The sequence below is a fragment of the Ammospiza nelsoni genome, chromosome 7, assembly GCF_027579445.1.
Source record: "Ammospiza nelsoni isolate bAmmNel1 chromosome 7, bAmmNel1.pri, whole genome shotgun sequence".
NCBI lineage: Eukaryota > Metazoa > Chordata > Aves > Passeriformes > Passerellidae > Ammospiza > Ammospiza nelsoni.
In genome coordinates, this window is record NC_080639.1 from 16,081,765 (window position 1) to 16,096,537 (window position 14,773).

General features: G+C 37.2%; 1 protein-coding gene across 4 annotated transcripts in view; it reads left to right on the forward strand.

Moving 5' to 3' along the window:
* The window catches only part of PDE1A (phosphodiesterase 1A), a 159,746-nt gene that overhangs the window by 117,708 nt on the left and 27,265 nt on the right, over positions 1-14,773 (forward strand). For all 4 annotated transcript variants that reach the window (XM_059475597.1, XM_059475595.1, XM_059475596.1 and 1 more), the window contains 4 exons: positions 909-1,049; positions 6,032-6,132; positions 8,658-8,783; positions 14,661-14,762. In XM_059475597.1, the coding sequence (XP_059331580.1) occupies positions 909-1,049; positions 6,032-6,132; positions 8,658-8,783; positions 14,661-14,762 (470 nt within the window). The remainder of the gene's footprint in view (positions 1-908; positions 1,050-6,031; positions 6,133-8,657; positions 8,784-14,660; positions 14,763-14,773) is intronic.

The window sequence follows — 14,773 nt, forward strand, 5'->3', positions numbered from 1 at the left end:
TGGGTTGAGATATGTACAGTTTAATAATGATGGTGGTAATAATAATATAGAAAATTAATATTTAAGAGAGGAATCAAACCCAAGGAGAAAGGCTGCAGATGAAAGCAATTGCTCAGCAGCAGCAGCTGAGTGCTGCCCAGGCAGTCCCAGGCAGCAGTGCCCAGCCAGGCTCCCCCAGCCCGGGGCTGCAGGCCACCAGGCCGTGTGGAGCATTGTCCCCTGGTCAGCAGGGCCAGTGTCCCAGCTGTGTCCCTGCCCCCCTTCCTGTGCACCCCAGGCTCCCCAGGGTGGGTGGGATGGGGAGCAGAGAAGGCCTGGACTCCGTGCAGTCCCTGCTCAGCAGTGACTAAAACATCCTGGAGTTATCAGCTCTGTTCTCAGCACAAATCCAAAACATTGGCCCATACCAGCTACTATGAAGGAAATTAACTCTATCCCTGCCAAAACCAGCACAATGCAAAAATGAGTGGGACCAGATAGTACCTGTCGTTCACACATTGTCTGGAGGAAGGGAAGTTGTACTGTGACATTAAAGCAGACCTTGTCTGAAGCAAGGTAAAAGTAGTGAAGAAAAGGAGATAATCCTATTGTTAGACTCCTATCTGCCATGCCTGTGAAATACATGCAACCTCTGCATCCCCGGTGCAGACAGACATACCTTGAAAACCATTTTGTTAAAAGCTCTGCAGTGTCTTGTGCATGGTGTGTGAAGAGAGATACAACACCTACAGAATTTGTGTGGAGGCTCATTGGTGTATGTATGATACCAGATCTTTATATTTTAAATTTTTCTTTTATTGTTTGCCCACTAGATCCCATGGTATATTATTTGTGATTCATTTATTGCATGCTTGACTTTGCAGCTGTTGCAGGAAAAAACAATTATTTTAATGTTTTCTTGTCTGTAGATCCCTGTTCCCAATCTTATTTCTTTTGCTGAAGCTCTTGAAGTTGGTTACAGCAAATACAAAAATCCCTATCACAATTTGATCCATGCAGCTGATGTTACTCAAACTGTGCATTACATAATGATTCACACTGGCATCATGGTAAGAAGTATTGTGAAATTCAATTTCTTTTCTCAGACTCTGCTGTTTTGAATAAATGTATACATGTTTCTTTTCTAATGGAAAAAGCTCAGTTGAAAATTTTTGCAGAGAGAGATTCAAGAACTGCTGTTCGGGCTGTGAAGTTTATTTCATTTTAACAGTTCTTCCAGGCTGAACGTCTCTTAATGCAGAGGGGAAAACGAAGGAAAAAATAATCTTTAAATCCTTTTTGCTTTTCATCGCCTGGATTTAGGTATTTTATATCATATTTAATGAGATAGATTTGCAGGAGTGGGCAGGTGAGAATTTTTTTACTTTCACATCAGAGCATGGGAGGTGTGATCAGGCAGGGAAGCTTTAGTATCTGCAGAGGTCCTGGCTGTTGAAAAATGTACTGAATCAGTGAAGGCTTAGAATTATATCATCACCTGAATCAGTGCAGGCTTAGAATGATATCATCATGGAATGGCTTGGGTTGGAAGGGACCTTAAAGACAACTCAGTTCCAGCCACCCTGCCATAGGCAAGGACACCTTCCTCCAGACCAGGCTGCTCAAGGCCCCATCCAGCCTGGCCTTAAACTCTGAAACTGCTTTTTCTTTCAGTTTTTAACCTTCTTTAGCACTGCTCTTGTATACTGTATGTGCCCATGGTAGGCAGGCTATTGCATTTGCCTTGAAACATCACAATATTTTAAATTATTTATTTGGGAACTGAAATGAATCTGTGCAAGCATTTTTATTTCTTAACACTTAAATTAAATACCAGCAGTGGAATTCTCCTCACTATCAGCTTGCTAGGCAAAAGTAAATACTGACTGAAAGAAAATGGAGATTGCTGTCAATGGCTTTTTGATAATTTGTCTTCACTGTGAATGCAGTTGTTTAAAAAAACCCCAGCAAACCAAAAACCAAACAACAAATGAAACAGCTGGGAAGAAATAGTGTCTGATTTCTGTTTGCAGAACTTTGAGACAATTCCAGAAGACTTTGGATAGAAAAAATTTAGAACTGACTCTGGATGGTTTCGCTCCTATATATACAAAATAAATGGCAGTCAATCACTTATGTTAAGCCTTTTCTCACTTAAAATGCCCTTGGCTTCAGGGTGGGCAAGGAAAGGTCTCCAGGCATTGCACTTTTTTTTTTTTTTTTTACTGTTTGAAGGAAGTATTTTTCTTGTAAGTGTTTAAAGCTATATTTTAACTCTAATACTATGTAACTGTAGCCTGGAGACTTCACCAGCCAAGATTCCTTTTCAGATTGAGAAGTTTTCTTGAGAAAGCACTTCCATATCAGACTGAAGCAGAGGCTAGGCAGCTCTTGCCAAGAGGAGTCCAAACCAAAGTTGTTGTATACAATATTCACCTATCAAAATAATATTTTAGTAAAGGAAAATTCTTGAGAATATTAGATTAATTGCAAGAGTTAAGTGATGTGAGCCATGTCTTTGTTGCAGGTATACACCTGGATCTTACCAGGAGGAAAATCCTTTTGTTTTATTATAAACATCCCTCTGGCCCATTGTATCTGCCCCTCTGCCCTTCAAAAACACAGTAACATTCAGATTTTTCTTGTGATGCCAGGAGAAAGTCCCAACTTCCAGAACTTTCCATGTAATTTTGGGACATTTAGCCATTACTTAAACCACTTTCAAAGACACTTTGTGTGTCTATGAACACTGAATAAAGAAATCTGTTTCATATTTTAATATCTGCTATTTCACTGCGTGCACATGAGTGTGAGAAAGGCCCTTCCATCCTTATCAGCATCTTAACCTTCTGCCTTAGATGTGATTTGGAAAATGATTTTCAAAAAAGTCTAGACTTTACCGCTGCAAAATCTCATTAGTGTTGCAACACTGCTACAAAATATTTTTATAAAATTAGTCCAGGTTTAATTCACATTGTAATTGCCAAATGGAGACGTTAAATTGTGATATTTCTCTGCCTGTGGCAGGGGGAATTGGAATTAGATCATCTTTAAGGTCCCTTCTAACCGTAACCATTCTATGATTCTATGGTGCTGTGATACTGGAAAGTTCTTGGAAAGAAATCTAACTAGGACACCACTTAGTCAAGAGTGCCTTCAAACAGATGTACTTGCCAGGCAGAAGGAACATTTATGGAAATCAGTGTTTGAAAGAGGGCCTAGTGATTCTGCAGCTTGCAAAGTATTTTTCTACCAAATGTCACTTGCAATTTGAGAAAGCATCAGTATAATGAAAATGTTCTATTTAACTTGCTGGATTTTTTTTCCTGTTGCCTGGTTAACCCACCAGTACCTTACTCAATAACAATTTGGAGTTTACTTCTCAAGCCAACAGTTTTCAGACATGTTCATTTTAATCCTTTTTTAAAACTCTGCTCTATTTCTAATACCTGGATTAGAGTAAATATGATGCAATTCTAGATCAAATTCCTGTGGTTTATAATTTGTTTGGTTTTTTTATTTTTTTCCAGATTGGTTTGCAATTAGATGTTTTTCTGCTTTCATTTTCTCTTAAGGACCTGGTACTAACTCCAAATCTTGCACAGTTACTATCTTCCTTGTTTATTTCTGAAACACTTACTGGAGCAAATGTTTCCAAAAGCTGGGATTTAGGAAAGCTTTTGCATGATTCCTGTTGTTGAGGTCATATGTTTTGTACCTTTTACAGGAAGCTTCAAAACAGCCCTATTTCCACATTTGCCAAAAAATTTTGGCTAATCAGAGCTTATGCTTCTCCACAAGCCCCTAGAGAGATTCTGGTGAAGAATAAGACATATCCAGAGCAGCTGTTAAAAAAATGAAATAATCATTATATTTTTCAAAATTTGCTGTCTATCTAAAGAAAGAAGATCCAGCCACCTCAGATCAATGTGTTAGAATGTTAAGTATCACAGATGGCAGACAGTCTATTAACCTTCCCAAGAGACTAAATCCCAGATGATGCAACTGAAATGTATAAGTCAAGCTTACATTCATGAAGTTTTCATCTTTATGAAGGTTTAAGAATCCAAGTCCCAGGGAATACATCTTGTAAAGAACTTTTGAGTCATCGATCATCTTCCCACCATCCCTTTTCTCCTCCCACGTACCTGTATTGCTCAAAGTAAAGGAAAAAATGCCTTTACTGCCAATAAGTGCATTGTGAGACTCCATTTCTTGCTCAGTTTTTAATCCATCACTGTAAAAAAAAAGTTTCAAACAGAACTCATAAGTTGCCATGTATCTCTTTACATATAAGCAATACATAATACTTCCATAGAAGACATAATTTATATTAACTGTGACACCCACAAGACATAGTATCTTTCAGGAGGGAAGCATGTTTCAGCTCTTCTCAGTCTTGCTGACCCCCAGATACTTGTTTTTCCCTGTCCCTTTCAAAACACACTTATTAACTGTCTCTGTAAGAGTATTTTTATACTTCCTTAGAAATCTTTTAGCTAAAGAAGTTCTCTGGTTCTTCAATTTGATTACTGATCTCAATTTTGACTATACCAGTGTGTGTAGAATATTTGCTCTTCTTCTTACTGTATGAAGTCTCTGTGTAGCCCATAGATATTGTCTGTGAGGAATGTTCTTCTGCTTATGAATGCATTGTCTAGCAACTATTTTATTTGCTACAAAAGCTGACCTTTGAAAAGGCATCTTAAAGAACAGTTTATGTTTAGCTTTCATTACACTTTCTGTGTTTCTGTTCTGTTTGGTATGTTGAAAACATTGTGAGAGCCAGGACTGGTCATGGCCTGGTTTCTTGTGACACACAATATGATGAAGGTCATGGTTTCCATTTTTAGAACTGCTTACAGCACATTCTCATTCCTCTGCCTGTGACCTTTCCAAACCTATACTGCTTCACCAGCAGCCAGTGCTTGTTCCTCAGCAGCCCTATTGTGTCACTGAATGACCTATTTAATTATTCTTACATGGCTAATGAATCTTGACTCTTTCCTTTCTTCTTCTTTGAAAGATGAACTACTATTGGCAACTTTTACTACATCTGGCAACTTATGCATTTCATATCCATTCACACACACACATGCACATTTATCTGTGCATATTGGGGTGTGTGAAGTTGAAATAATTCTTTGATCCTTTAGTACAGAAGCTTACTTGTACACCAAAACCATCTGAAATATGTGTGGAAATGCTTGACTGGCATTTGACTTAATCAGTCCTATGACTGTGGGGGTTAATTATCATATGATTTTTCTGCCCCCATCTTTAGATGGAGTAAGTTTTCTCCTCAAGGACTTTTTGTCATTCAAGAAATAGAACTCGAAAGAAGATAACAGAGGTTATTTTACAAGCTGTGCTATACAGAACAGCCTCATTTAGCAAGAGTTATAAAAGGGCTCAAAACTCCAGGGTCTGCATTATTTTGTATACATGACCTACATTACCTTTTGTTCTGTGTAACTGTATACTAGCCTTCTGCACTTTTTAAATTTTTTTTTTTTCATCAGTACAAAGTACGATCAAATTTAGAACAGAGAAATCTCCCATGAGCCTAATTTTAGTGCTATGTACACTGGTAAAATATAGATAATACTAATTTTGTACCTTCAGCTTATAATTAACTGTATATATAGTTTACTGAAAGACAAATTATAACCTAAACTTCATATAAGACTTTTTTGGAATAATATACTGTAATTTGGCAAGTGCCACATGTGAGCAAACAGAGTAGATACTCAAAGGAGCTGTAAAGTGAACTGTGATAACTTTGATAACTTCTTATATTTTTGGCTGCAAATATTTACTTTGCTAGTGGCCATGAGGATGTTAACTTGGTCTCAGAGAAATCATAAGTACAAGGACATATTTTATTGTATAGTGCTGAAGTGTTATGGATATATAGTTATCTGGAGTCAGAGAAAAGCTTATTTAAGTTGAAAATAATGCATTGAAGGTAAAACATTTTCAGTACTGTAGGGTTTAATCTGAGCTAGGCTATTATTGAAAATGTGACTATGATTTGTTTTTCATTTCCCAGCACTGGCTCACAGAACTGGAAATTTTAGCAATGATCTTTGCAGCTGCCGTCCATGACTATGAACATACTGGGACCACAAACAATTTTCATATTCAGACAAGGTAAGGGATGCAGTCTCCTAAGAGTCATATCTGGAGTTTGCATTTTATTCAGTTCATTGCTGAACTGTTTCATAACTCTCTTATAAACCCAGAAAGCAGCCAGGTCAGTCCTGGTTTTACAAATTACTTCATCAACTTCTGTCCAGTTAATGGGATCAGTCACATGGTCAAAAACTGTGGAAAAGTACTAAGATAGCTCCATAATGTCTGAAATAATTTCATTTTGGAGCTGATATGTCAAGAGGAAGTTTGAAAATATTCAGAACATGCAGAACATGGACTTAAAAGCCGTTCACCGCCTATTGTTCACTAAAATTCTGATACTACTGACTCAAAAACTTCTTTTACTGTATCCCCATAAAAATGCCTTGTCACTTACAGCAATGTGCTTACATCTTGTTTCACTTTGTGTATTGAACTTAGAGGGTCCTGGTGCAGAGGGAGAAACTTTCAAGAAGAGCTTTAGAAACATCTAGCATGAGCCATCTCCTAGCATGTTTTGAAAGCAACAGCTCTAGAAATGAAAAAGAAATCTAGGAAGGAATCCAGTCTGAAAGTTAGGGTAGCTGTGTTCTCCTGCAGGTGCAGCATATCATTCTAGCTGCTGCTCCTGTACAACAGCATATAGTTCTCTCCCTTAAAATATTTTCATCTTATCACAGGAAAATCCCTGACCAAAAATGGTATATCTGATACTTAACCTTCTACAAACCATCTTATTTTTCTCTTACACTGAGCTATACATTGTTTTTAGTATCCTCAGTTGAGGAGTTTGCTTTGGCTGCTCTTTAAAAAAAGTCAGCATAGCACTGGCATATTCTAGTAAAACAGTTCAGTGCTAGGAATATTATTACTTTGGACACAAACATCCTCACACTCACTTATATGGATCAACTGAACAATGATTACATTTAAATTAAATCTATAACATCGTTTTTCTCCAAGATGTGGCTTTCAGTGATGAAAAATGCTAGATTTGCAGCTAAAATAAGGACACAATTCTTTTCTCCTTCAGCATAGTCTGGCTAAAAATAAACTTCAGTTTGTAGTTCCAAGTTTATATTAATTTTCTATTTTTGTCCTTAATATTTTCCTATGAAGTACCACAAGAGTGGAAAACTAATTAAGCTGATAGCCTTTGAATTTTACTCAGGCATACTTGCAAACAGGTATTTGTTATGTGATATGCTTGTTCTTCTCTCCTTGTGTAACTTGGCCCTGATGTGGCATCCCACACTGTGATTCCAAGTGTCTTTTGCCTGAGGAAAATGGATGGAATGGCTGCCAAAATCATAGCAAATTTTAGCACTGCTTAGACATAGTCATAAGTGGCTATGTTGATCAAAGTGTGCTTCATAAACATATGTGATTGGCATAACACAGATTTCCCCATAATTTCAGTTTGATTATGGATGTAAACATATTGATTATTTAGCCTGGCTATGATTTGTTTCCTCTAAATAACCTTTCCAATCCTATTTAAATTATTTATATTCCTTGGTACCATACATGGCAATATTTACTGTTGTTCAAGCGAACAAGAGGTTTATTTAGCTTATTGATGTCAGAGTGAGCTGCACTGCTAAAGCAACACACCTTTCTTCTAGTACAGACTTGTCACTGGACCAAATTGAAATATTCAGAAATAGTTTTATCAGAACAGAATTGCAGCAGAGAGGTGTCTCCTGACACTGATTGCCTAGCAGGTTAGATCAGGTCTCGGGGAAACAGATTTCCCAAGAATTAATGATGTTTGAAGCTAAGTATGATAAATCCACACCACATCCAAATGTGTGAGTGTCTCAGTGTAATTTTGGAATTGTACATTAGTCTTTGATTAAGAAGGAAAGGAGTTTAAGTTTGTTAAGTTTGCTAACATTATGGTACGAGTCTGTCTTTAGGAAACGCTTGAGTGCTTCCAAATTGCAGCTACGCATCTCTGCCATCCCACTGTGATGAGGCTCAAGGTTTCTCTGTTTTTCTGAGAAAATATGGTGGCTGTTCAAAACATATGAAATTTTAATACCTTATTTTTTACAGCATCTTCTGATAATGAGTAGGATGGGCCAAAGCACATCTCTTAGAGCAGGGGGGGTAACTTCTTAATACCCATGTGGACCCCCACTGTTGGTGAACACATTGCATTTTAAATGGGTGCATCATGTAAGGGTACTCTTGTAGGCTAATTGGAGCATTTCTGATGCTCTGTCATCCTATCTGCAGTCAAGAAGCTCAAAGATCTCATGAGTTTTTGCCACAGTTAGGTCATATCAATGAAACATCACACATTTTAAAATATTACTTTCCCACAAACAGTGTATGCAATAGTATAATGATGATTTTTAATGCATTTAAGATGGACAATTCATTAGTATTTGATACAGTAGGAACAAATAAACATCATTTGATATATGTCTCTATACAGGTACATATAGTCAATATTTCTGATAGAGAACACACACTACCTTTCCCAGTGCCATCATTGGAACACTATTACAAAATCTGCCTCTTTTTCCCCACACTAGGTCAGATGTTGCTATATTGTACAATGATCGTTCTGTTCTTGAAAATCATCATGTAAGTGCTGCTTATAGACTCATGCAGGAAGAAGAGATGAACATCCTGGCTAATCTAAACAAAGATGACTGGAGGTAAGACTTGCTGTGACATTCAAAAATACTCCCAGCATTTAAAAATAATAAAAACCACCAGGCCTTCCCTGAGGAGTCTATTTTAAGAGTTCAAATTACAGGAAGTTGACAGTGGAAAGAGTGATGGATGTTTAGAGCCTGGGGAAGGCTGCTGTGGTGTTAAGAAGTACTGCTTGGGAGATTCTGTGTAATTTTCCAAGTGAGGCTGTGCATTTAGGAGGCACAGTGCTGGAGTGTGTGGACAGTCTCAGGTGAAGTAGCTCTTTAGGAGAACCACAATGCTGCCTGAGCTGGGTTGCCTTTGTCCAGCACAACCAGTGGGCTGAAATCACAGCACAGAGTCACAACTCTGCTGCCAGCTTGGGCACTGCTGCTCCTGGGATCTCAGCAGAGTCACGTCTTGGTTAAGCACTAAAAAATGGATTGTGTGGACAGTCCAAAAATAACAAAGGCCCAGAAGTGCTACAGAGCCTTTTTCTTCTTAATTTTAGCCTAATTCCTGAAGAAAATTTGACCAGCTGAAAGATTAAGTATCATAATTGATATATCACAAATAATAAGACCTGTAAGGCTAAAATTCAAGTGTTAGAGTCTCTCTGTTATTAAAAAGGAAATATTATCTTTGTATCTCATTGAAGGATACATATCGTATTTAAAATATGAGTCTTCTGTGTTTCTGTAAACACAGATATTATTCAGTGGCCCTAAAAAAACCCTTGGAGACAGGTGGACTGTGAAGTTCAGAGAAATATGTTCTGCTAGGGGAAAGTCTCCCACTGTGAACGGTGCTACCATTAATAACAAAGCTAAACTCTTCTTTATTTGTATTTTCACAAAATTATACATTTATGAAGGAATATATGTGAACATCAGGTCATATTTTGTTGAGGTGTATATTTACAGATGGACTGTTTTACATGGTAGATTTGCATGTCTTCATTCATTTGTATGATGAGAAAACCCCTAAATAAATAATTTATTAAATGTGAGTCTGCTGGCCCTTCTGGGTTTCAATTGATTATTATTCTGTACCTATTTTAAAAAATATTTTAAAATCTATAATTTTTAAATGTAATACAAAGTGAGAGAGAAAGCATACCATTTTTACTTCTCTTAAAAGAATTCTTCTCAGAGGATACTCATTTACATTTAGTTATCAGAAGATTTGTGTTGTACATTTAGTTCTGGAGAAATTTCTGCAGAAGTAATTTGTAAACTTCATTGATAACTGTCTATGCACCTAGATTTTCAATGCCAACAAGAGCCAGCCTTGCTCCTTGTGAAGCTGTTTTGGGGCTGATAGGTCTCTGTGACCCTATTTTTGCTTGTTCTAGCTATTGACTATGGAGAAGATTATTGTGCCAGTATGCAGCCATCAGAAACTCATATTCTGTCTTTTAAAACCGTAAATTTAGAGGGAAAATTATTTTCAAATCTTCAGACGTGTTGCCTTGAGTTTATTTTTTTGAAGTGGTGTTGTTTCATATTGCATCCTACCAGAGGATGCTTCCAAGTAGAAAGGAGCTGAAATTCTTCAGCTGAATTTCAATCCAAGAGTGTTCAAAGGGTGGCTTGAAGACACTTCTGTTCATCCCTAGTCCAGGCTTCTTCATCACTGGAGACCACCATAAATCAGTGTAGTCTGGGAATCCCTGCAGCAACATAGAGTGGCTCCAGCTGATAGAAATCTGGCTGCCAGCTAGTGCAGTTTATCCCAGTCATACCCTTCTGTTATCCACTGAGGAAAGGAGTATCAGGGTGAAACACAAATATTTGTGAGGGGAAAGAGAGACCTGTGATTTCCAGGTTGTGATGTTCATATTCACTGCTCTGCTGGACTGCAAAAACAAGAAAGGGGGGAATGTGATAGGCTCTCTTCTGAAGCACACTCTGCATAGATTGCTTGGGCAGGTCTTCCTACAGTTCTTTGTCCAGTCAGTTGTGGAGCATTTTGTCTAACTTTAGCTGCATTTTATTTCTCTGTGGTTTTTGAACCTGTGATAAGCTGCCACATTCTTTTGGAACTGGCACAATCACACACTGGATCTGCTTACACTTCTTTTCCAATCTCTTCTTTTTGTAACACAATTATATTTTCCTAGAAGATCTTACTTTAGTTTTGCAAATTTTGTTTGTGTAGATTACACAGATTCTTCTATATGCAGCCAGTTTGAAACTGGTGAGTTTTGGCAACCAGAGAAAAGTAGAATTTATCATCTCTTTTTGAGTATATTCAGTAAAATGCAGAAGAAATGTATGAATTGACTAATAAGCTCAAGAATCTAAACAAGGACATTCAGTTCCATGTTTTGTCACTTAGCTCAGCAATTACACTCTGTTCTTTGAAGCAAGCAGTAAATTCCAAAGTGCCTGTCTGTGCCAACCTGCACAACCTGTTGCAGTGTGTTACTTCAATTTAGAGGGTCAGTCATGGAAATGACAGTTTCCTGGTATTCATTTCTAATACCCAGAAATTCTTGTTACCCTGCCTTTTCATTGGTGCAATGATGGATCTGGTAGCCGCTTCACAGACACAATTTTCATATTATTGCTGGAGTGATTTTCTTGGATCTATACTGAAATTCATGCTGTTAAACTAACAGTTTTGAAGGGGTTGCACTGAATCAAGTTGTCAGTAAATTGAAATGATAATCTGTTCAACTTTTCAATGTACTTCCTGGCACTGATTAATTTCTTTATTTCTGTCACATCTATTTTCTTTAGTTGCAGCAGTTTCATTTTTCAAAAATTTAACACTGCTAACTATTTAAACTGAGATTCTGCTAATTATTCTAGCAAAATGAAGCAAAATTACTGAAATTACTTTATAGTATTCAATTTTCTCTTCTACATGTTAACTTTAAGAAGATAAATGTGCTAATAAACTGCCAGCTTCAATTAAGTTTAAAACTTAGACTTCTAGTCTGAGCTGGGGAGCACTGCCAACATTCTGAGGATGATGTCCTTTGTGGATAATGCATGTGACATTCATAGCAATTTTTCAGTCTTTTCTTGACTCTGACAATTTGTTCCAGTCTTTGATATTGTTTTGTTTCTTTCACTTTGTGCCCTTAAATAACTAAAGAGGGATCCTTGTTTGCCCCCTTTTCTCCTTTGGTTTAGCAGGTTCCCAGTGTTTCAGCACCCCATGCATGTCATTGTAGGTGGTGGGGCAGTATTAATGTATCAAACCACCCCAAGGCATACAGTGATTTATTTCCTGATTATCAAAAAAAAAAAAAGAGACAAAACAGTAGGTGTTATGTATAATGCAGAATGAACAACATTCTTCCACAAAGCCCCTTGAGATTCTTCTGTTAAGGATTAACTATAACCTGAAGATGAGTCTTATGTCTTCAGTTCTCACCTTGCCTTTGCTCATCTTAGTCTGTTCCTGCATTTTTTTGATTAGTTTCCAGCTGACTAGATGTCTTTGTCATGGACAAATCCAGGTAAAGCTAGTTTCTATTTCTTGGCTAACTACTTTTTCAAGAAATTCATGTATCACTCCTTGTCTCTTTATTACAGCATTGTTCATGTAATTTTTTCACATAGTCTTGCATCTATGTGTTTTTACAGTATCCTATCTGTAGGACTTGTGTCGGGGGGAGGGTTTATAAAGGATGCCAGCATAGAAGATGACAATTTACTTAAGTAAAGTGGAAATGGTAGACTCAAACCCAGTAATTTTCTGATATGGGACCTGAAAGATTGCCATGTGCTGTATGTGAATATTGTTACCACTCCCCTTCAAGTATGACAGCATCTATGTGTCTGTTTGGGTGGTAGCAGGTGCCTGTATTATCCTGAGGCTTGTAGTTGGGGACTGCCTGATGAGGACTGGGAGAGATTTCTGTCCAGGAGTCACCTATGAGACCAGCTGAGGTCTCATGGTGTGGAAGTTGAGACAGTCCTTTTTCCCTGGGAAGCAATTTGGTGATGGGATCAGCCCAAGATCAACCTTCTGTGCAATGATAGCAGATGAAGCATTTGTAGCTCCAGTAGAGCTTTACCTACCATTTCCCCATCAGGTTTTCAATTCTATCCTCTGATTGTGGTGGATATGGGCACAGGAGTCTCTCTTTTGCTGTTAAGCAGATTTTTAGTGTCCTGAAATGTTCAGGAGTGCGTGACAGGACAGTGCTATACTGTTTGATCCTAATTCAGATGTTGTAGGTAAGAATTAGGGGTTTTTTCCTCCTGCCATCACAATATGAATTAACTCAAAATGTGGTTTTGCTTCTCTGTGTGTGTCTTGCATAGCAGGGGTGCGGTATCTTGTGAGTAAGGGCGAACTTATTTCTGATTTTTCTGATGACTCTGAAAAGTTCAGACACTGAAAGTTCCTAAGAAAATCTCCCATGGAAAGGAGAAGTGATAATTATCTGTCTCAAAAACAACAGGGTTTAACAATGCAGAGCCCTCATTTCTCTTGTAGTGTTAGCTGGGTTTTTTGTTTTGTTTTGTTGGGGTTTTTTGTTTTGCTTTTTTTCCTTTAGTGGCTTTGACTGTTTTTGAAGGGTACAAAGCAATGTGGAGGAGGAACAGTTGGGATGCAAAATAATTAGTAGCTTATTATGAGGTCAGATAAGGTAAGGCATTTTCTAAACACAAGTTGCTATGGCTGCATATTATTGAGTAGAAGTGAGAGCATTGAGTCTTTAACCAGTTACATTAAAGCATGTCAGGAATATATACATAAAAATCAGCAACAAATGTATGATTGAATATATAATTTATTTGGATCAAAAAAGTCTTGATAGTCTTTATAACAAAGTATTCTAATAGCCCTAAAGAAAACTGCAAATTACCTCTTTAAACCATAGTCCTTTGAACAAACCTGCATGTTTTTTGATTTACCTAAGTCAAACATATGAATATGGTATGAAAGATCAGTAAGAATTACTAAGGTAGGATTTTATTGTTTTATTTGATACTTGGACGTCTTTAAGATTGGGAATGTGGTCATGAAGATATACGGTACATAATGAAAGGTTTAATGTGGGAAATTCCCCATGTACATGTAAGCACCGCTTGTCCTCCTAGGCCATTTAAAAAGTGTATAAAGAAAGACCCACTGGACTCCTACATGGCCTATATATGATCCTTCTACATCAAGGAGACAGAATTTTCTAAACCAGTAATTATTGTTGATAAAATTAATTACATTTTTTTATTTACAATCAGAATAAAGTTTCTTACATTATTCATGTTTTTTTAGTTTCATATGGATTTAATAGAAAGATGGACAAGCCAACATCTCTAATCATAACACCAAGACAGAGATAAATTACTAATCCCAAACTTGTTCTGATTCATTAAATAGGTATTACAATACTTTTGGACTGAAAGGTAGATAGTCATAATGATCTTATATTGGTGAAATGTTGATAGTATTTCAGATGTAATACCTCTTGCTTTTCTGAGTGTTTCCACAGCCTTCTTCCTAGGCTTAGTGTTATGCACACTCTTCACTAACATGAGTGCAGTAAAAATGGATGCTGTTGTGTGGTGGTAAGCCCAGAGAACAACTTGTTTTTTGAATACTCTACTGCTGGAAAAAATAAGGAATGACTTATAATGGGCGAGAGAACTACATGTAATATTAGTTTATGCACTAGGAAATAGGATTTACAAAATAGTGTGGCTCTGAAATAATGACTGCAGAGTACATTTTCTGAGGTACACTGCTTTCTCAGAATCCCTCTAGGATACAATATTCAAGTTGTTAATAATTTATTTAAATGCTTTTAAAAACGTAATAAAACCCTTGATGTTGTTTTGAAAGTTATAAATTAACAAATACCGCTTAAACAAATGTACCAAACAGAGAATAAATGAATTTTAATCAGTCATTTTGCTTTTAATTGTTCTTAGGGAGTTGCGTAGCTTGGTCATTGAGATGGTCTTGTCTACAGACATGTCGGGTCATTTCCAACAAATTAAAACAATGCGGCACACTCTGCAGCAGGCACAGGGGTAGGTTGTTT